General features: G+C 38.8%; 1 protein-coding gene across 1 annotated transcript; it reads right to left on the reverse strand.

Moving 5' to 3' along the window:
* Positions 1–1035: 1035 nt before the first annotated feature.
* Positions 1036–23439, reverse strand: slco2a1 (solute carrier organic anion transporter family, member 2A1). The gene is made up of 14 exons (XM_061030539.1): positions 23222–23439; positions 15118–15255; positions 13587–13749; positions 12862–13074; positions 11731–11829; positions 11496–11635; positions 9469–9541; positions 9179–9343; positions 7722–7926; positions 6930–7077; positions 3825–3988; positions 2708–2772; positions 1983–2103; positions 1036–1881 (listed from the first exon to the last, which is right to left on the reverse strand). Exons 1-14 carry the CDS (start codon positions 23270–23272, stop codon positions 1761–1763), a joined length of 1866 nt encoding a protein of 621 aa, XP_060886522.1. The 5' UTR covers positions 23273–23439; the 3' UTR covers positions 1036–1760.
* Between the last annotated feature and the right edge of the window lie 573 nt (positions 23440–24012).

The raw sequence follows: 24012 nt of genomic DNA on the forward strand, positions 1-24012 counted from the left end.
TCTTATACTGGTATTTGTTTCTCCTTTTTTTAACCATATAAACCCAAGCAAAGAACAAAGATTTCACATTACATTTTTATACTTTGGTTATTGTAGGGTTCTACTGTGATGTGTTTTTGGTGTTATGGTAACTTAACCGTTAAGGTTGGTTGTGCTTTGATGTGCATTTTTGTATTGTCATTTTGGAAAACATGTTGACTTGCATGTTGAAAGCTGCTGCCATGCAAAAAGCTAATAGAGATCTAAATAAAAAAAATAAAAAAACACCAGTGGTTTTTTTTAACCCTTTTGAAGCCCTGGGTTTAGCATTATATCAGTTGCCATCCTTTTATACTTTTGGAGCCAGAATTTGCCATTTTATGTTCAGAGAGTAGAGCTGAAAGTGACAAAGTGCCTGAATTAAGCAATCAGCTACCGCTCCCTCTAGCTCATTAAACCCCCGGCATCTGTCATTTATAACTGTTTATTATCAGGGAAACAAAGAGACTCTTAGTCTGTTCTGTAAGAGCGAGCGCGTCTGGCCTGAGTTAATCTGATATTAATGATACAAGTCTTAGGTGTGTTTACTCTGTTTTAACAGTCTTGAGACAAAGTGCAACCACCTGGACTTACTGAATAAGAGCGACTTTGCCTCCCTCTTACAGCGTTGTATTATAACTCTGTATGAGAGGATCTCTACGTTTATGCTTCATTGATGTAAATTCAAGGCTTAATTGTACCATGACCTGAATGACTGAGAACCTACACAGACTTCATTAATGTACCTCTTTTCATTTTTCATGCCTCTAGCTAGCTTGTAACACTCGCCTTTTTATTAGAGATGTGTAGACTTCCATTTAAAAAATATGACTCGTCCTCTGGTTTCCTAAACAGTAAAATAAAAATAAAGATCTTCAAACTACATTTTGACTCAAGACTGCCCGAACAAGAAACGGCCTGACGTGCTGTAAACCATGGACTTCTAGGATTGCGTACTTTGCTGGGTCGGACACCAAGCCTTGGAGACGTGAAGAGAGACTTAAATGAAACTCGATAAATGGTGTATATTTTTTATTTGCCAGTAATGTTTACACGTTATGCAACCTACTTTGATAAACAACAATATAACCACACAGGTTGATAGCATATTGTGTGTGGTGTGGTTAACAGTGAATGTGATTGGTGCTTAAAAAAAATCATTAGCTATGCAACTAAACCAAGTGTAATGAGATAATATATCAAATGAGCACTCTATTTATCACAGATGTCTCTGTGTATGAGACAAAAAACTATAAAAAATCAACTTAAATATTAAGCTATACATTAGTTCATTAGTTACAGAATATGTTCCCATTGGAAATAGAAACCTGACTAGATTCCTAACTTACAGGAAGAATTAAAACACAAAGATATTCATCTGTTGTCTCTTTATCAGTTGGACTCTTTTCATCGTCTCAGACGCATGTAAAAAACGTGACGTACCACAGAAGAGAGACAGTTTTTCCGTCCTCTCTTAACTTGTGATGTGTGAAGCTTATTTTCAGAGTATAATATCAAAAGCTTTAAATCGTTCAAAGACATTGGACATTTTCGCCTTTGGAAAATTAATATCTTAACTCCAACCGGTGAAGCAGCAGGTCGGGACGTTGGCCTTCAGATATTGAGGTCGATGTTGGACTTCCTCCCAGTGCCTCAGCTTTGCGCTTCACATTGTCCTCTAAAATGTTTAACAAACCTGCAAAGCTTTAACAAACTTGGACCAACTTGGACGCTCTGCATGGTCACAGGAGTCCTTCAGGCCTCTTCTCCAGACTGTACTCCTGAGTCCGCTGCACCTTCCAGCCCAGCATCATGAGCAGGATGATGCCCATGACCTTATAACCCACCTGTAAGCCCAGGTACCTGTAGGGAGCAGACACATGCAGTCAAATGATTGTCAGCAGTGAACTTTGTTGTGAGTGAGTGTGTGTGATATTTGATCTGAGAAATACTTTTTTTCCAACCTGTTTCTCAGGATGTTGTTGTCATAGTAGCCACAGCTGAACTTCTTGCCGCACACACGCCTCCACCACACACACGATGTGTCGATGGCCATCCCGAACAGAGCAGGAGCAGGAAGCCAAGCTGAGCAGGAGACAGAAAGAAGAGTGAGGGCTTAGGGTTAACACCGTTTTATCCCAATGTAGAGAAGAAATTTAAAATAAAATGTGCATGTTTCATTTTTAATTACAAAAGTTGAATAATAAATTATAGACAAATTATTTAGTTATTCAAGGAATTGGTTAACCTTATAACTCAATAAAATGTAAAATGTAACCACTTTCTCAATCATGCAGAGTTTTCTTGGAACAGTTGATCCTTTAATTTCATTCAGGACATTTATGACAAAATTATCCTTTGATTAAAACTGCACCTTTCCCATTGAGACTTTTATAACCTTATCATATCAATCAATCAGTCTTTAATTGTACAGTGACAACAAATAACAAATGTTATCTTAAGAAACTTTACAAACGAGCAGGTAGAGGACCTCACTCTTTGTTATATAATGTTACAAAAACTAAACATTAATCCATCATGAGCACTGAGTAACATTTAACAAAGTTACAGGGGCAAAGAAAAACGTCCTTTAAGAGGCAGAAACCTTGACCAGACTGTATATTAAAGTTATAATAAATGGTTATGAATACAAGAACTACACATAGACAGCATCTGTGTCTTGACTTACCTAATACTCTCATGAGTAAAAATTGAATTCCTATAGCAAATGACTTTTCTTCAGAGGAAACTGATCTGAAAAGAAAATAATAGAGAAAACAGAAGGTTGGAAACTGAATTTAAAATGGTTACTTTGTTAGTCCAGAAAACAATATTTGACAACAGAGTTGATTAATCTGTTCATTTGTTAGTTTGACAACAGTCCTGAATGAAAAAAGCCATTATTTAAAGAGGATCCATTATTCTGCCAGTTGACATCTTTATGAAGCCTTGTAAAACAAATTCAATTCAACAGATTCCTCCTATTGTTGAGTAGTTTATTTTCTATTCATTCTCAGCTGTCCTACAGTTTATTAAAAAGCCTGGTGCGCTTGTTTATCAGCTTCTGTGTTTGACTCTTTATGGACTTCAAGGAGAGCCCTGCAGAGATTGTTAAAACAAGAGCAGCTCAGTGTTCGACTGCGGCAGTATTTGGGAAGGAAACGGCCATAAAAGACTGTGAAAGGAAGAAATAAAGCCTAAACATGGCAGAGGTCCAGACTCATAGGAGGGGGAGAGAGGTAAAGATGTGTAGGATACTGTCTCTGTGCAGGAGCGATGTGGTCAGATTCAGATGTATTCATAAAAAATGGGAAGATGATAAGTTAAGTGTATGTTGCCTGATACAATTGTTTTTTAAATAAATCAATTAAAATTTAAGGCATAAAACATAAAAAATGAAAATAAAAAAATTCCAGAGAAAACTACGACAGTTCATTTAACAGATCAGTGGTTTCCAAGTTTTTTCCTCAGAGGCCCCCCTACTTGTATCTTAGAAAATCTGACCTTCCCAGGATCCTCTAGAGTGGCACATTGCTGTCAAGAATAACCATCAATTTAGATTGTTTTCATTGATAAAATCCCAACAGAATAACAACCACTTGTTCTACTTACTGAAATGCGTTTGTATAAACTATCCAGTAAACGTGTGATCATGAATTTAGTCATGTGTGCAAACCTAATTTTGACCCTATAAGATCTGTCAAGTTGAGAACCAATGCAATAGATCAAAATAGATTTTTGACCCGTTTTGAATTGATCAAAAAACATGTGTAAATGCACTGTATTGTGTTGTTACCCTTTCTTACCTCAGCACCATCATGTACATGGGGTTGTGAGTGAGGCAGGCGATCATTGATGCCAAAGAGATGACGAGAATCACAGGGAGGAGTAAATGTGGACAGCTGTTTGGACAGGCAGCTGGACGGGCGTAACTCTGACTCCCTGATATACACCTGCAGTTTGTATACAGCTGCATCATGAGAGAAAACAGAGGAAATACAAATGACGTAATAAGTATGGAAACATTTTGACTTCTTTCTTTGTACTTTATCAGAATAATATATTTTTTTCTCTAATGGGTATAACATTGAAATTTTTCAGAAATACACATATTGACTTGTATTTGTTAACAAGCAGAGGAGCGGTGTTGTAGAAGCCAATGTCCCATGTCGACTGATGAAGTACAGTAATATTACTGGATTTTGCGCGAATATGACTGCTAGCGTCTACAGCCCGTTGTAGAGACACATTTTGGCTTAAGATGAATTTACTTTTGCATTTGTATGCAAGTCTCAGACATAACTTGGGTTACATGACTCTCTGCACCCAGTAAAGCTGCTAAACATGATACAACAATGACATTACAATACAACTATTGCTTAGTTACTCTATTTTCTTTTCTCAGCTTCACATATCACACAGTCTGCGTCCCTCTCTTAGTCTCAGCCATTGTATCAAACAGTACAGAAACGGGCTAACTGGCTAGTGCTATAAAGCCGTACGCACTTTTCACGAGACATTCACGGCCCGCTGCATAACTAACATTGTGCTACAAGAAGGCGAACAGGGCGATCTGCGAACATGGAAGAGGCGATACTTTGTAATGTATTGTTGTTTTAAAGTTTAAATGATAAGTGATGGCTACATAATCATTTCATGCCAAGTATCTGTATATTAGCTATATAAGAACTGATGTTAGAACTAACTCTCTAGCCTCTGGTCCATCACACGTTTCTATGTCTGACTGGTTTTAGTGTCCAGAGGCATGTTGGCCTGCTCTCACTGATAACACCCCTTAGAAAATCACAAAAGGGCCGAGAGGTTCAAGACTAATTCCCATTTACAAATTGATGTGGGGATGTCAAACTTGACTTTATGCATAGCGGAGCAAAGTGTCATCTGGATATAGCTTTGTATTTAACCTACAGACAAGAGAGCAACGTTGATCTCTCTTATTATTCTCTGCAACTAAGTGACTAATTATGTCCTTGAATGTTTATGTATTTCTTTAATCATGGCAAAATATTAAAAAGTGAAAAAATCCCAAAGTATATTTAGTGTTGTAAGATTTGTTTTGTTCAAAGCACTTTTACTTTGCAGTTAACAGATAATGTTATTAATGCACATATTGAAGTGTTTTTATCACTACTCTGGAAAAGAAAAAGGCTAAATCTATACAAAATATTTAAAGTACTGAACTTGTCTAGGATGGATTTTGGTTTTTAAAGGTCACATATTATGCAAAATACATTTTAACATGTTTTCTAACACTAATGTGTGTCCCGAGTCAGTCAACAAACCCACCTATTATGAGAAAAGTCCATCCTCTCTATCTAATGCCTGCTCCACTTTTAAGAAAATGTATGCTCAAACAGGCTGTTTGGAGATTTTCTCTTCATGACATCACAAAGGGCAGTAACCCCTCCCCTAGGTGGGTAACACTCCCACAGCTAGGTGTTTGTTCTGTCCTTTAAGTCTGCCTTCACACCATAAACAATAAGGCATGGAGCGAGAAAGCCCATGCCACATACCTTACCAGAGAGAGGGCGTGGTCAGACACAGCTCATTTACATTTAAAGCTACAGACACAGAAACAGCCTGTTCTGAGCAGGGCTGAAATAGAGGAGTTTATAGGCATGATCAAATACAGGATCAGAGTGGATTTAGAACAAGAAACTTCACTGATATTTTCTTGTGGAGCTCTGAGACTTATTGAAAGGGAGGATAATATGTGACCTTTAAACATTAAATAGAGAAAAAGGGTAGTGAAACATGATTCAGATATTTGTCAGGCAGCTGATTAAATACCACATCTGAGTCCACAGGAAAGACATATAATTATCCTCTGATGTCTTGGTATTAATCCATTAAGCTAGCTGTTACTAGCAGTGTGTGGAAGGGGCTTCAGTGTTTCACAGTGGGCTCACATGCTGACTCAAACTGACTAATACTCTATAAGCAGCAACACAATCCTCCCACTGGAAGATTATTCACCAGCCGTGACGTTTAAATACTGAGGATTTGTCCCCCCTTGAAACGCCTCCTATATGCTCTGTGACTAATAAGTATTGATCAGACATTGATTGTGAGTCACTGGTGTCCTGTTAGCAGTCCCTCTGTTTGCTCCTGCACTGATGAGAGATAAATATACTGCAGATCTCTGCTGATATGAAATATACGATCACCTCCTTCCTCATGAGAGATTTGTCAGAATGCTTAAAAACTGAGAGTGAAACAAGATGCTGTGATTTGTGTTTTAAATCTAAGAGGCATCTGAGGCAAAAAAAAAAAAGTCACACCCTGTTCTTTGTGTCAACTTGAACACGACCCCCTGAAGAGCAGATTTAAAAGCACTCTCAATGCATCTAAATTGCATTTTGCTCACAGTATGTATTCCCCGCAGCGCTCTGCCCCGTGTACACACTTAAAGGTTAATTACACCCTTACAGGCGAAATCACGGATTCTGTGCTAGGACAAGAACCAAATACTTACTCCTTCAACCCTCCCACTGTGAAAATCTTTCTGTTAATTACCATTATTATAAGTTTGAGCACTTCTCCTGCTGTAAAAACAAAGTCACTATCTGGAAAAAACTGTCTTGATTACTATGCATCAGATCATTTCACCGATTACTTCTGATTTCTTTGTTGAACAATCTTATTTCAGGTCATAAAAGGTCAGCTCAAAGTACATTTGTATTTTTTTTGCCCTATTTTACCAAATACCAAAATATGTTGTTGGTGTGTAAATCATGAATTTTATGACAGTGTTCTATTTTCTTTTATGTTGTAAAAATAAAGACTGATTGACATTTCATTTATAGCAGAGAGTGTGTATAACATGCTGATCTGCAGGTATTTAAACTGTGAGAGGATATATGTATATATAAGTGCTTCGTAGAGGCACTGACCTGAACTCTGTGTGTGTTGTTGGGGTCTTTGGTGAAGTTGGTGCAGCCTGCATGACAAGGTGAAATATACTCGACACCATCTGAGCCACACACGGGGTTGAAGGCACTGGCAGGACAGGAGCAGTTGGAGTAGCACAGAGACAGAGACCTGTGGAGACAGAGTGTCAAAGATAAACACATGTCAGAGGCCCCACGATACAATATTATCACGATACTTGAGTCACGATCCCATATTATTGCGATTTGAAACATTTTGTGATATGCTGAGATTTGCGATACAATATATTGCGATTAAGCTTTTTTAAATGCATATTATGTCCACAAAATGTTACTAAATCAAGAACTGCTTTTTCATACATGAAATAATTCTCAGTCTATTCATCTCACTTGAGTCTTTTTATTTCTACACAATGAGAGTCAAGCCCACAGACGGACCAACCAGATTAAACAAGACCACCAGACAGTTAACTAATCCATGTCCCCAATTATACAAATGAACGCATTACTCTTAGCCTTAATATCGTACAGTTTTGACTAATAAAGAGCTGAGCTATTCAAATTAAAACAATTTTTTATACCAGACTGTAAACGTTTATATTTCTGCTGTTAAAATGGAAATGGGCTTTTGCAGACAGCCTCAAGTGGACACACGAAGAACTGCATGTTTTTGCACTTCCAATTGGCTTCATTATTCAACACCAGGGTTTGCTGCTTGGTGTTAATATAAAATTCATAACATAAGTCTAACAAAACCCCTTTAAGAAACAAAAGCATATTTGTTCTCTCACTCACCCGTACTGTCCGATTTGGTAATGATTGACCTCGGAGACTTTCTGCGTGGGACAGCCCATGAAGAAGAGAGGGATACAGAGGAGGGTGGAGATGGTCAACATCACCACAGAGAAACGTGGGATCGTCTTCAGAGAGAGACCCGCCCTCTTCATGATGATTCCGCCCACCAGCATCCCCACCGCTACTGCTGGCAGATTGACAGCACCTGGAAAACCATAAACAGCTTAGTCAGCAATCTTCTGGCTCTGTGTTTTCTTTTTCACATACTTTCTCTTTTCACTTACATTCTTTAGTTCCCCTCTTGTTCTTTGAATACAGGTTTGCAAAAGAGTCAGATATTCTATTTCATTTTAGCATTTCATCTAACCAGAGCCTCTTGCTAAAACATCTGTAGAACATCTGTACTAGCATATCTTCAGCCTGTTCGCTCTCTGCTCAGTAGATTCTGAAGTATATTTGCTGTGCAGAAAACTGTGACTCAGAATCGCCAAAATAGCATGCAGACTGCAAAATCTAACCAGATATAGTATGACTTTCTGGTATTTCTGAAACACTGCATATTAAATTCATATATTAGGAAATTGTAAATCTGTTTCTTGTATGCTAAGAAGTAGAGCCTGACTGATATGGGATTGTTGTGTCTGATGCCGATATGGATTTTAGGGAGAGAAAATACATGATACCGATATATTGGCGGATATCTTTCTTAGATCTATCTTCGATCTGTGGAGATAGATAAATATAGATTTACACATTTATCAAACACTTGTGGAAAGGTATATAATTAAGAGATGATGGAACTGGAAAGTAACTGTGCATGTATGTGCATCAACGCTTGACACTCTGGAGAGTGATCATGCTTGTTGTAATCCATATAGCACACTCTGCTGGGGAAAGATAACTGATAGTGTAATACAATGAAATTCAAATGAAATGTTTTTTGAATGGTGAATAAATCTAGTATTATTGGCGCTTATCTGCAATAAAATTAACCGATAACGATAGTCACTGGATAAGTTAATATCGGCCGATTAATCGGTCGGCTCTGCTAAAAAGTATGCACGTATAGGTATGGGAATGTTGTCCAAGGGGGTTTCCACAAATCATCCACAGTTCTACTTAACTGAAGACACCTTAACACAGATTCCAGGTGTAGCCAAAAGTCAGGACAAACTCAAAGGTAGCACATAGCCGTCAGTGGCATGAAAAAAGACATTACATCCTAATTCAGTTTTTGGAAATCAGCCATGGTGCAAGAGGCCCGACACGCTCCATTAGTGTCCATTGAACGACTTTAACAGACTGGTTTAATTCACTTCCACAGAGTTTATAAAAGTGGTTCAATACATATCATGCTGTACATTATGACTTGAATTATTTAGCAGCTGACATTGACTGACAGGGCTTTAGTATTCGATGTTTTACCACAGCTCGGGCCTGATACTAAAAGTACCTACCTACTAGCAGGCTCCCATAGGCAGCTGAAGTGCTGTACTGACGCTCCAGAAACTTGTTGAGGAATGTGGAGAGACCTGCGATCACTGAGGAGAAGCAGCACTGAGCCAGGACCAGCATCAGGAAGAGAGGGCTCAGCAGGAGATGGACAAACATCCTGGGAAACACTGGGAAGATAAAGACATATACAGACGATAGATAAATAGGATCTGTCTGTTACATGTTAAAATATGAAACACTGCTGAGTTAAGTTATGAACTAAACAGGTGCAGAATGAGTTTAACAAACTTACTTTTGAGGAAATCAAGTAAAGAGATATCTGGCTTCTTGAAGTCATCTTTCATGTCACTTTCACTTTCAATCACCTGGAAAACAATATGCAGAATAATCTGTTGTGGGAGTATGTTTCAAGGGATTTCTTCGGTCTGTATTGGATATTGAATGGGGAGATTTATGAGATACAGGTACCAATTCAAAGATGAAGGACACACAGCATGCAAACAGTCCTATTCTCACTAGAAAGACTCGATTTATTGGTTCAATCAAAGCTATTTCCTCCGACCTCTCTGTGTTGTTGCACCACATTCTCCTGCAACCACATCCTGTGTCTGTGTGTGCAGTATCTATGTGACATGGCAACATTAGACTGATTTGACAGCTCTGTGCAGCGGCACCACACTGTTCATGCATTCAGCATCACTTGAAGCTGTCAAACGCCACAATAGAAGATTTCTGTAGCTTTTATCCCCACATTTCTGTGAAATTCTTGATTAGGTTGAGTGTGAGATTTCCAAGAAATCAAACATTTTCAGTCTGACGTGCGTCCACATGACTAACAAAAGAACTCAAGTCCCCATTTAACAAAAACAAAATCTCTTCAGATCGAAATGTGAAATGTGTGGTAGTCGTTTGTCAAAGGTTGCAATCCGCCTTCTACTGAAAGCACTTTGCGGGGCAAGTTTTAATCATTAATCTGACGCTTTGAGGTAATATTTCCACTGTTCAAATATTTGCATGATTTATCCATCCATCCATTTTCTTTCCCTTATCCGAGGTCGGGTCGCGGCCGTGGTTCAAACCTGTTTAGGTGAGGTAATTATGATAAGCATTTATCTATTTCTTACTTTGCCGATTGTTCCACTTTATATAAATCACTTTAAGGTCACTACTTTTAAAGTTTCTCCTGTACTTTTAACTGCCTATTTCCGTAAAAGACAATACATTTTTTTAAGTTATTTTTTGGGCCTTATTGCCTTTATTGGATTATTGGATAGGACAGCTGAAGAGAGAGAGGTAATGTTGGGAGGAGAGAGTGAGGGATGAAATGCAGCAAAGGGTGGAGGGTCGGAGGACGAGGACTATAACCTCCTTACATGGGGCGCATGACATAACTGCTAGTCTATCCGGCGCTCCAACGGCCGTTTTAGCTGATTATTTCAATCATGTATCCGCTGCTTTATGTTTACTATTTCAACTTCTAAACTTTCTGTTTAGACTTTGCTGCCAGTTAACTAACATGCTATTTGTCATGCACTCTCAATTCAAAAGAATAAATAAAAACAAAAACACACAAAAATATCTAGTTGGGAATTCATTTTAAAAGAAGTATTTGTGAGTGTAAACTGTATCAATCTGATTTCTGTAACTGACAGAACCAGCGTCATACATGATCTGAAAGACTGAATCCTAAGCTTTGGTTACAACACTCAAATAATGAGAGAAAAAACATAGAAGACTTAAAGACAGTTATTTTTATAATGAAGTGTCCTCAAAGCTATTTTGTATAAATTAGGCAGCTTAATGCATTCTTACTGTTATGTAGAAGGCTTACATTGACTTTCACATGATCTTTGTCTTAAGGAGAATGATGTATTTGAGCCATGATTATTCTAATTGTTTTTAAAGTTTTCATCACATCTAATTGTATCTGATAAAATAACAGGCCTTTGTGTTTTTAAATATGTTCTGTTGATGTAAATAACTTTTCATCAAGTCTTAAATGAACACATTTGAAGTCCTTATCATAGTTTTAGCAGGTTAATCTCTAGACACAGCTGGATGTGGTTTCACAAAATTGCGGGTGATCAAATCTCATTTATTCTTATTTATGACTCATGTCTTTGACAAAGTCCTTGAAAGGTTTGATTCAATCCTAAAAAAAATCTAAGGTATAAATCACTCCTTAATAACAATGTATTCATTGACGGGTTAGGGAAAGTAAAATGCAATGCTAACATACAGCCAGCAGGTGTCAGTAAAACATGAGACATATTTCCTGGATGTTCAGACAGATGAGGCTGTTTTGTAAATTAGACTTACAGTATCTTCCGTCTGCATCCTCTTAGGGAAGAAGAAGTACGGGATGGAGGTGAGAACCAGGCAGCCGGTGGCGATGAGCAGACCCATCCACCAGGCCCCGACCCAGCGGGGGTCTCCTTGTCTCAGCTCCTGTTCTCCTCCTGCAGGAAACAGCAGTCATCAGATTACACACTGTGAGCCCTCCTTTACAGCTTTAAACTGTCCAGAAAATAACCTTTAAGACCCCCAAAATTACCTAAACCAATTCTGTCCACGTCAACATAGAGCCGCAGCATCACTGAGCCCAGCAGGTAGCCGATGGCAGGCCCGAATACAGAAAATGCAAACAGGATGGCTGTGAATGAGAAAGCAGCAGTGAGGCAGAGTTTCTGTTGTACCATAGCCTACGTGCATGGGGCGCGCACACTAACCACTAGGCCACTGGGGCCCCTATTCATTTACAACAAAAATTAAATCATTGTTGGCTCATTGTTTTAAGTAGAAGAGTATAACTCCCTGCAAAGGATTTCCTTCACCCCTGGATGATACTTTCTTTTTGCAGGAAAGCAAGGATTTTCTTTAAATGTAAGGAGCATTTTTTTTGTGCAACACATAGATTATAGTTTCCATTTAGTTTCAGATTTGGCAGCAGTTTAAATTACAGTCTGAGTGGCAACATCTGATTTGACTGTTGTATGAAAACAGAGACCAAATACTACAGCCTGACCAAACTTTTATTAAGAAACTTTTTTTGCAGGAAAGCAACAATTTTTTTTTAATTTAAGGAGCATTTTTTTTATCTGATATTATTATTTGTTATCTCAAAACCTGTTTCATGTACACGTTGACATTGTGCAGACAATGTGTATGGCCATTCAGCTAAAAAAATATATTTCATTAGGAGATGAAATAACATGACAAACATAAAAAGTGACATACAAGACAAACAGGAGTAAGAATACAAAGATGGAAAGAACTAGATTGAAGGCTATAGAGTCGCACATGATAAGAGTTTAAGCAATATGATTCACACTAATTAATTGTTGTGTGATAGGAGATCCTCATAGGTTTTTGTAAGTATGGGTCCTCCATTCCCCGCAAAGGCTAATGAATTAGTTTTGTGTACTAAAATCATTCGTGAATTAAAGATTATTTTAACTAAATTTGTTTTTCTCTTCTACCTCAGCAGACTGAACAACGTTTTAGAAACTCAATACTGTGCGTTTAGAGTAAATTAAGGGTAGACCCAGCAGACATCTTAATCCAAGGGGACAAAATATTGAAGTAAAAAATCTTCACCCTGCAGAATCACCTCACCACCTCCACTCTGTGCTCCACACAGGCTGTGCTCTTAATATCAACACAAATCAATCTGCAGGTCATTCACCTATGTAAAGAGGGGAGTTTCCAGGTCCTGCAAAATCATCAATGTAGGATATGCCAAACGGCTGTATGGGCACCGAGCCCACCCCGAAGAGCAGCTGAGCGCTGCCCATGAGAAGCCACAGGTTGTTCGTGTCCTTCAGGCGCCTGGTTTCATCTTGACCGCAGGACTCAGGGGCGCTAGAGTTCCCCTGCAAGTTACAGATGTCATGACGATCTGGATCACAGCAGGTGGGCAAACATGAACAGAGAGGGGAAGAAAAAGGGGGAGGGGGAGGCGTGCAAGTTAATAACAAGCCAGTGGATGCAGATGTACAACTACTTTTAATTTCCTGAAGCTTCTCTGACTCTCAACTGAAAGCAAAATAAAAGGAGGAAGAGGGGGGCTGTTATTTCCAAATAAAGGCCAGGAGGTTACTCTAATCTCCTGTGCTTTTGGTGAGTACACGAGATTGTTAACATTCTTCTGATTTATGTGAGAGTTCAATTTAAGAGCACAAAGTATGCTGACTAAATTCACCTCCACGGTGCAGAAAGCCAAACAGTCAATACTTTTTTTCCCTCCTGCTAAGTGCTAGAAGGATTTGACTAAAAGACGCAGCCATGTTTTTACACAAACCCAAAAGTAAAGTCTCATAAATTCTACATTCACAAGTCTCCCTGCTGAGACAGTGGTGCCAGTGGAGACCTTGAAGTAGCGAGGGATTATAGAAAGTTGTTTTTTCTTACTGTGAAAAACAGAGTCGAATTCGTAAGGCTGTGACAGGAAGTGAGGTAATGTCAGGATCATGGCGCTGACAGCCATCAGAAGTCCGCCTACTCCAATGACTCGAGGACGGTGAACACGATTCCCAAAGTAGCTCACGAACACAATCAGCACACTGTTACTGACCTGAGGGACGGACACAAACACGTGTTTCAGAGAGGGTCCTTTTTTTCAGTGGTACATTTTCAAACAATCCTTTCACAGTTTGCTGATCTTATCAAAGAAAACCACCATGTCAGCAATGAGAGTTGGCACTAAAATGATTCAGGTCTTCACATCATAAAGGCACAGTTCAGAATGATTTTGTAAGTACTGACATTAGAGAAATTGTTTCCAGAATTTAAAGCTGCATTAATTAGTTTTATTCAACTTTGGAACAGTGAAAACACACTATGAACAAAAATCTGACATGCCATCATCACATTGTGTTAAAATGAAGTGCACTTAGCCTCTTCGCTTTAAAAGTGAAGCCAATGCAGAAGCCAAGTCAAGAGATCATGACTCAATATGTTTCTGGTCTTCTTTTTTGAAACATGATGTAGAGCTGAGCAATACAGACCACAAATGATATCTCTATATATTTTAGCTGAATGGCCATACACATTGTCTGCACAATGTCAACATGTACATGAAACTGTTTTTGAGATAATGAAAAATAATATCAGATAACAAAATGCTCCTTAAATTAAAAAAAAATTGTTGCTTTCCTGCAAAATAAAATTGTTGTGCTGGCTTTTAATAAAGGTTTGGTCAGAAGGAGAGAGAGGCGGAGCACGGTGAAGAGGGACTATAATAAACTATATTGTGGTAACCTATACTTTGTTTGAAAATAAATCGATAAATCATAGAGCTCGATATACAGCCCAGCCCTAACATGATGTTCATTTGACTTTTCAGTTGAAATGATATTAGCAAACATTCAAAAGAATTCACATCAATTCACTGTTTTTCTGTTCTTGGGTTAAATTCCAGCTCAGTATTTATCGTTCCTGTTGCTCTGTTTTGCTCGTCAACAACTCATGGGAGAAATATCTGGCTCTTAAGCTGTGAATGCTCTATCATGGTCACAGAACAGTTGCCAACACTTTGATTTGATCCACAAATCATTTGATCCAATGTTAAATGTGCTTTAAACAGCCACACAGACACTTACAGGCTGTAGTATTTGGTCTCTGTTTTCACACAACAGTCAAATCAGATGTTGCCACTCAGACTGTAATTTAAACTGCTGCCAAATCTGAAACTAAATGGAAACTATAATCTATGCGTTGCACAAAAAAAATCTGGCCTCTTCCTCGACGCACGTACAGAACATTCTTGTATTATTCTTGACCCTTTGTTTCTGCGATAAAACGGTTTCAAAATACTCAAGACTGTTTTTGGTTGTCAGGAAGTGTGATTGTGATATGTTGCTTGTTCTCTAATTCTTCCTTTGTCATGGATATCCTTGAAATAAATCCATCACTGTGAGGATGTGTTTTTGTTGGCTCCCACCTCGTTCAGAGAGGAAATGGTTCCTGAGGAGTAGCTGCTGAGGCCGTAGCGTCTCTCGATCGTGCTGATGGTGCTCTTGAAGTACGCGCTGTACAGCAACTGAGAGAACTGCAGGAGGCCGTGGCACAGGACGAACAGCTGAACAGGTGGACAAACAGAGAGTACAGAGGGCTTAATCTCCAGCACAGAAATATTGGCATGTGAAAAAATACAGATAGGCAGGATCGAGAGGAAAAGTCTGCAAAAACAGATCCTAGTTATCATCAGAAAAACAAAGAAATGCTTGCTCACATCCCATGTACTTCTATTAATTTCAAGCACTCATAAATATTGTAGTCAACCTTACCATGAAAAAAGCTTTTTAAATTGATGAATCAGCAGTTAAAATGGGTTTTAGTCATAAATGTCACATGTATTAAGTGTTGTTTTGAGCAGCTTGTGACATTTGGCTGCACGCACACAGAAGCAGAAACCCGTTTCAACGGTTAAAAAACATATTCTCCCTCCTGAGACACCTAAATCGTTCCAAGAAAAAGAGACCAATTCACAGGAACCTCACTGTCCTCTCAGAGGCCATGTGGCAGAAAAGTACCTGAGGATTTGTGTTCAATACATTTTCCAAGTGTTTCTCAGCACCGGCGACAAACTGAGCTGACGTTTAGTTCACTCTGTGGAGCGCACATTAAACTTTCAAGAGGAGCGATGATGTCAGAGCAGTGACTGCGGGGAGGAAAGAGGAAAAAGCTAACCGCTGCTTCACAACCACATGACTAAACTGACAAGTAGCAACACATCGGGCTTGGACTCTGATGTTCTCACAACATTAAAAGACATGAAACAACATTTTCAAAAGGATTTCTCATTCTCATTTTTAAAATGGACTCTAAAGCTCCAAAAAACAATGCATGATGTGAAAATATACATGTTGGATAGTCGAATGACAGTAGAATTATTTCACTCAAAAATTAATTTCTCTTTTGGTAAAAGTTCTTACAAATGCACAAAGCATGAAAAGTATTAATTATGTAGAATGACCTTTTAGAGAGTTCATTTTATATTTCATTTTAAGATCATCATTACTCATTAGTCAACGGTCAAGCAGAACTTTAGTGTTGCAGCCACTTGAGATGGATGACTCGATGCATCAAAGTCAAAGTTAAGTTTTACTTTGACAGAAATGTAATTTATAACTACAACCGAGAGATTAAGGAAGTGGGGTTAACAACAGTCTGAGGTCAGACGACATCGTGAACCTTAAAGTCACAGGAGAAACCCTGATTCAAATCCTGGATCCAGTTCAAGTCTGAAAGTTTGTGTTTCAACTCCTGGTAAGCTTGTTGGCTGCATTTTACCAACTTTACCAACTTTTTTACATTTTAAATAGAGTTAAAGGAGCAATATGTAACTCTGACATCCAGCGTTTAAAATGGGTCCTGAAGTTCAAATTTAAAACATTGGAGAGAGCTGGGTCCCCCCCGCCCCCTCCTCTCTAGAGTCGATGCACACAGGTGTGTTTAACCAGCTCTGCAGCAATCTTCAAACCTTTCTGCATTCTAATCTCTCTCCATTTTTCAAAAGAATCTTCAATATTTAACCAGTTTTACCACGTTTCTGCTCGTGGAGCTTATTAGCAAAATGGAAAGCCGAGGCTTTTTAGGTCGGCTACAATCAGTTATATCTGAACCAGTTCACTTCCCCGCTTCCATCTCTGCAACACCTGTTGGTTTTGCCTCTCTGTTCATAACAAAAACAAACCATTCTGGACCCGAATTGAAACTTAGAAGGAGGACATACAGGCTGCTGCGTTGTTGTCAGAGAAGCCAACATAGCACAAGCACTTGCATGTTTCCTTAAAGTCTGATGATACAGTAAGGTCCTTGTATGATTTAATTTAGTAGATATCTTTCATATTGCTCCTGTGAGGAACCTTTCAGTTTGCATTGTTTTTGGTGCCCCCTGTGGGAGAAGCAGTATATTTTGTATCTCTGTGTGATTTTGTCCCGTACATGTGTAAGACGCATTCTGCAACAAAAACAGTCAAATAAATCTCTAAAACTAAATGTCAACAAAGACTGTTTCTGCAGCGTGCAATGACTCACTCCGTCTGATAACTACCCTGCGGCAGTGGTTACAAGCACTAAAAAGTAAACATGAAGAAATACTGATGATGTTGGTAGTAGGTCGTCAGTATTCATTTCAGTCGGTTTCGAATCCAGCTAAAATGTCTCACAGCAGCTTTAACAGTTTATTAGATTATAAACTCTAAGATTAAAGTAAAGTGAATTTAACGGTTAATAACTTCGGGAAATATTCTTATTTGCTTTCCTGTCAGGAAGTAGAAAAGATTTGTGTTCAAAATGAAAAAACTATAGCTGTAGGACAAATGACAAGTGATAAGAGCAGGGTTCAGCAGGTCAACAATTCTACAATTTCATTCAGCAGACATTTTTGTCCAAAGCGATGTAAATCTGAGATTAAGTCAGGAATGGATGACTTGAATTGCCAAACTGTCATGTTGTGTTTTTAGGTGAACTAAAAATGCAGGAGCAGTCTCACATGTCACTGTTTATACCACGGGGCCTTTATGCTTCGCTCGACGGGCTGGTTAGGAAAAGGAAAAAACAACAACATTTAGGGCATTAATAAGGAAAAAAGCCACTTCTCCGCTCAACACTACAACACTGATATGTCAAGCTTTAGTAGGGATACATGCTTGACCAATATTAGGGATCAGTTTCCAAGCAAAATGTTGGACAAGACGACTTTTAGAATAATCACTAGTAGCCTGGTGAATGCAAATCTGTCACATGCAAAATATCTGACTCTTCAAAAGCTCAACTCATGTGTACCTATTGGACACTAACTTTTCAGATTGCTGCTCTGTGATGAGCAGGTTTAGGTTTAAAAAATCAATCTTGTTTAATTGAAAACGGCTGTCTGCTGCTGCTGCTGGAAACAAAGCTATCAAAGCCATGAGAGCGAAACCAAATCATTAAAGCTGCTGGCCAAAAACCAAAACAATGAGCCAAAAGGCACTAATGAGTGCAGGGTTAAGTTTGACTTGACATACTCTTTTAAGTAAATGTGCCTCATTTCTTTTTGCCTTTGGTTTCAGGCTGGTTTTTTTTACGAAGGTTTTAGCAACCACACAATCAGGAGTATGATATGGCAAAGCAGTATTTCATCATCTTTCCTAGGAATTGACAGCACGGCTCCAACAAGAAATAAAATACGTGATTCACTCATTTTGGAATCACTGTCAGCCAGTTACAGAGCTCGGGGTGATAACGTGTGCATCTCTAGTTGATTGATGATTTTGCCTCTCTGAGGTTTTTTTTCAGATCCAGGGATGTGGAAAGATCAAAGTCACACTGAACGTGCTCCCAGAGATCTGGACGAGTCACTCTCCTGTTGTGAGGCGTTCACAGACACTCGTAGAACTCTCTGTACCAGATTTTATTTGCTTGGAGGGCCATGAGCGAAGGGTTGACGCTGAAGATGGGCGTTGAGATTAGGAGAGAATTTGCAAAGACAACAGTGATAAATCCGAGTTTACTGTTTGTTTACCGGCTTCCAGGTCAGCTGAGGGAGAATACACTTTGTGTTCATCTCAGAACAGTTAATTCTCCTCTTACAGCTTGGCTTTATGGGTTGTTAGCGCACACAATAGATGCTTTGACACTGTTTCTCATACTTCATCCTCAGCTTGTATCAAACGGGGTCAATTATCTTAATAGTTTCGATATTTGCTGGCAGGCAAAGAATTCCTTGTTTAGGATTTAAAGTTAAACTAAAAGTCAGAACTTCACAAGTGTTTCATTAAAATCCACTTTAGCATTTCACAAGTTTATTATTTTTTATTGCTGCAGATAATACTCGATGTAATTATCATGTTTCAGAGAAAAGTCTTTGGCTTTGGTTCTGGAAACACGTCATAATTTTAAGAACACCAAATCCAACCGAGTGCAGAATTTCACTTCAGGCCTGAGGAAAGACTTACTTTGCATTCCTCTGAAGCAACATTAAAATATCGATGGAGGACTATAATTTGGGGGGGGGGGGGTCAGTAATTCACCTCATGCTGTGAGTCAACAGTATACCAGACTGTGAAGACACAAGATTCATTGTTAATCCAGACTTTTAATACACGTGATTAAAGCAGGATTTTGAGTGTGCAGGGTTGGATTATGGGTATTTATCCAATTTGAACTCACTCAGCTTCGTCTGTCTGGACGGTTTTGTTCCAGCCTTCAACCCCGCTGCGAGGGGAAAGAATCAAGGGAAGTTCCCCTTTGAGTTTTAAATGCTTTTATTTCAGGGACACGTGCTGCTGCTACTCTATGTCGATGGATATCTATGGAGGTATAAGAGGAAATGCTTTGTTTTCCTGATTCACAAATCCCTGGCCTTGCTAGTAAAATAAATGAAGCAAAGGAAAAGGAGAATGTATGAAGTCTCTAAGGATGTTTGAAAGGAACTGAAAACAGAATAACTCCCTGCATTGTGAAACCTAAACAAGTGTGACTGCACAATAGCCTCACGATCAAAGGGCCATCATCTTCCGTTTAAAGGATAAATACAAATATTTAACCTTTAACCATGAGTAACACATATAACATGTTAATTAGAGAGTTTTGGAGGTTTTGGAAGATGGATTTTGTTACTTTTCAGACAAACTAGGGATCGAGAACATGAACTCATTTGAAAAATGTTAATTGAGGTGAAGAATCTCGGAACCTGTCAGTTGGCGTTATAGCCTCTAGGAGTGACAGCCAGCTTTTCAGAGCTTCCAGTGTAGCCAGCGCTTAGCAACAAGGGATTTCCTGACAAGACTTACATTTTTGTGCATTAACTTTGTTAGCTCTACTTACATTTGAAGCAACTTAAAGCTGTACTTTTATGTAAATATGTATTCACAGACATTATTCAAACTAGATTGCTGTTAGTTGCTGCCAATGTGTTTCAGGATTGCATTGCAGTGAATTTTGTTCTATGCCCCAAGAAGCAACCAAAAGCAACAATGAAGCTGATGCAGAAGTGCAAAATCCTGCAGTTCATCGAGTGTCCACTTGAGGCAGGCTGCAGAAGCACCGGAAGTCACATACAGCACACGCCCATTCAAAACAGCCTGTTGCAGAAGACGACATAAGTCTGATTAGCTCATGTCTGGACTGGCACACACTGCATGAGGGGCGTATCATACGATAAATCAGCCGTTTTCACGATAAGGTGCATAGCGGTCCTGATTGACAAGAGGGCGCGGTTTGTCAAGAGGCTTAAACCCCGCCTCAGCTCCAGCTCTCAGCCTCTCGTTAGGTTGACTTAAAGTTAAATTGAGACAGCATTTTACAGCATGCAGTCCGCCACCGATGGGACTCCAAAGCCCCCTGCAGTAACAGACGGGTGACGTCACTCAGGATTCGTCCAAATCTGTAGTCAATGATTCAGCCAAATCTGCTAAAACGAAATTGGAGGATACAAGTTATACAAGTATCTTATGACTAGAATAAGAATTCCAAAATCTTGTCACGGGCCTGCAGATTTTGAACAAAAATGCAAAATTTGTGAGGCAAACAATCAAGTGAGAAGTTGGCTCCGTTTCCCATAAACTTCTTTTTGAGAGAAGCATAACCGCCCCCTGTTGGCCATTAGCCAGAATGCAGATTTAAGACTCCAACTTAGTTGTTATCAACAGTCTACAACTTTTACTTAATACAAAAAAAAAGTGAGAAAAGTATTCATCTTCCCAAAATACTGTGTTCTTGCTTCAACTCTATAATGGAGCGACGAACATGAGGCCAGGAGCTGATGTGCACTCAGGTGTGAAGAGAAGAGAGCTCAGAGCTTTCAAACATTTATCCTCCGACAGTTCAGGATGTAAACACTCTGTGCCCCTGGGCAGGAGCTTGGCTCGGATGATGGCACAGATATCCTTTAAGAGAATTTGATGGTGTAACTCATTTTGCAGACGGGGAGTAGACCACAGCTTTGATAAGTTCAAAGCTGTGAGAAAAAAAAAAAAACATACAAACAGAATGTCCTGATGAAAGTGAGCAAATAAGAGAGCGGAGAGCTGAACAGCATGTACCGCTGTCAAGAAAAGACGGATGGACGTGATTGCTCCCTGTGAACCCATTGTTAGACGTCCGGCTCAGCAGTGATTTGGGATTTTGAAAAGCAAGTAATCCAGTTTTGTATGCTTTAGTTGATATTTCTGGACAGGAGGCAAACAGAAATCAAGAGTTCTGGCATAAAAAAAGATCCTCCTCTGTTTCAATGTCTCACTCCCGACCTGCAGAAAAGGTTCACAGAGACATAACCTGCTGCTTTTATTCACAAACACCCTCCTTGTCTAAATACAGGTAGCTTTGAACTTCAGGTATTGTCATGCTGTGCAGGTTGGGTGAATGGTGTCTGCCGGGTGGTTTCTATAGCCTCCACCCTCTCTATATTTGTTCATCTCTGCTTCAACCCACAGGAGCTTTCAAGTAAAGACTTCAAATGATAAACAGAATTTGTAGTAACTGGACCCACCGCAGTCTGTGTGAGAATGCATAAAGTAAACATAGTCTTAAATAAACCTTCAGCTGGAGATTTAAAGGTTGCTCAAGCTCTCTCACTACTGCAAACGCACAGGAGGATACAGGTGTATTAGTCACACTTCACAGACACCAACGAAGAAGACATGTAATTTCTCGCTGAGTACTGCTGCCAGCTACATGGAGTTGTGCCTCATTATTACTCACAGCCCTGGAACAAACTGTTTCTCTCACATCCCTGCCATACAGCGAAGTACAACTGCAGCTTCTGGAGCACAGTGAGGGAACATTTCTTCCTCTACAGTCAGTGTTCACAGTGAGACTTTTACTATGAGAGCCAGAGGTGGAGAAAATAAACCAAACACAGAAAAACTGTCTCACTGATGATAGAAAAACAAACTTTCCCTTTATCGAAACCATCTGAAGCTAAATTAAACCTCAGGAGCTGCTATGATTTAATAACATACACTATGTCTTGATTTTTGATTACGTAATGTTTCTGGTTCAAGCTTTCTGATGTTAAAATCTGCTGTTTTAATTGGTCATGTGCAAATATAATTATATATAGTATTTGGAGATTGACTTTTCCTCATGCAAAACCTTGTAATGGTTTCCTCCTGGGCAACGCTTTTAAGGATTGACGGGTTTTCCTTTAATTTGTAAAATAAATCAGAAAAAAAGTCAGCAGAAATATCATTATTGCAGTATTAATTATCATCACAGATAACTGGAAATATATTTTCAGATGCCGTTGCTGAGGATAAACACTTTAAAAATACTTGAATTCTGAGATACTAAGAGTCATTTTTTCAGATGATTTGAAATCAAATCTCGTATTTTTCCAGCAGATAAAGAAAATATGTGTTAGTCACAACCTCAAAGTTATTCTATTTTACACCAATTGAACTTTTGATTGATTTAGGATTAGGAGATAGTATGTTGGGCAAAAATGTGCATTTCAAAACAATAAATAACACATTTACATGTTAGCATATTTAAAACCATTGTAAACAATTGAATGAGCTACAAGGACAACGTAGACATAATTAACAACAAAGTTTGTGAAACATTTTTAAAATTGTTAAGATTGTGTTGTGTTAAGATTTTCAAGTAGCCTAATAGTGTTTTGTTTTTTTTGTTAAACACTTTTTTTGACACTTAACATTTTTTGTCATTAACATGCCGGTAAACATTTCTAACACTCGAGATATTTTTCTTTCTTTTGAGCAAAATTAAGTTTAGTCTTCTTTTAAAGCTGATTTCTTGCTATGTTTATCTCTAAATACTGCGTTAAATCGGGCAGAAAGTTTGGTACTTTTTTGAGGTAGCCACGAGGCACAAATTCCTGAACATAATTCCTGCTTGTTTATGTAAGGTGACGCTCCTTAGTAACACAGGAGACACAAGGTATGGACAGGTTTGTTTTATAGTAACTATTATCAGATAACGTTATGTAATCTCCTAAAAATAAATGTAGCACAGTTATATAAACAATGCGGGGAAAAGAGCTGCAGGTTAAAACAAGTCATTGTATAGCCTCCTCTCCTCTTGTACCTGATGCCTACCTTAATGCTGCAGCAGAGCGCGCGCGGTCTCTTCATGACTTTAATGTCCATGGGTTTAGCTCGTGCCCTCTCCAGGTCCTCTCGAGGTCTGAGTCAGAGGTTGTTCTTTCACTTTTTCCCCTCCGGTGAGCTGCTCTCCTTGTTTTATGACGGTCGGTGATGTAATTGGACTCAACCCACAGCCCCACGCGCAAATGTTTTGAAAGTTGTGAATTGGGAACAGAGAGTCCCGCGCTGATTGGCTGAGTCACACTCACCTGTAAGAGCGTGATGGAACGTGTTAATCATCACATTAAATCTATGTGTTTGTAATGTGTTGTTAATGTGATTTGAGTTTTATTTCTTGTTTTATATCATAAAAGAATGATGATAATAAAAATAATCTGTAGGGGAAAATGCAGGACACATTATAATTATTATTTTTTGGATATAAAAAGTTGTACCTTCCTCTCCCTGAAGCTTCTCTGTGTCCTGCTGCTGCAGCTCAGACTGCCTCTTGCTTCATTAGTTTTGGTATGTGGTACACTGAGCTGTTTCCCCTCGAGCTAATGAGTGGTGGGCCCACAGTGACAGAAAGGACAGATAATGAATGAACTCTGAAAATAACCAACAGAGGAGTATTTAGAGTTTATGTAGCTCTTTAAGGGCTATTATGATACAACAATACGTGTTTAACACAGGGTAAAACTTATAATGGAAAGTGAAAGAGAAAAGAAGCTAAAATACAGTGAAACATTTTTAACTTTTAAAGGCTAGATAGATGGACAGATAGTTTTGTTTCTTTGGTAATG

Source organism: Labrus mixtus, chromosome 3 (genome assembly GCF_963584025.1).
Source record: "Labrus mixtus chromosome 3, fLabMix1.1, whole genome shotgun sequence".
Lineage (NCBI taxonomy): Eukaryota > Metazoa > Chordata > Actinopteri > Labriformes > Labridae > Labrus > Labrus mixtus.

Excerpts from the sequence above, each read along its gene's own strand:
- slco2a1 (XM_061030539.1), bottom strand. The coding sequence starts at position 23,272 with ATGGACATTAAAGTCATGAAGAGACCGCGCGCGCTCTGCTGCAGCATT. Across the intron at positions 13,750-15,117 it reads CCATTTCCTCTCTGAACGAG|GTCAGTAACAGTGTGCTGAT; the intron begins GTGGGAGCCAAC and ends TCCGTCCCTCAG. Across the intron at positions 2,104-2,707 it reads TTTACTCATGAGAGTATTAG|CTTGGCTTCCTGCTCCTGCT; the intron begins GTAAGTCAAGAC and ends TCTCCTGCTCAG.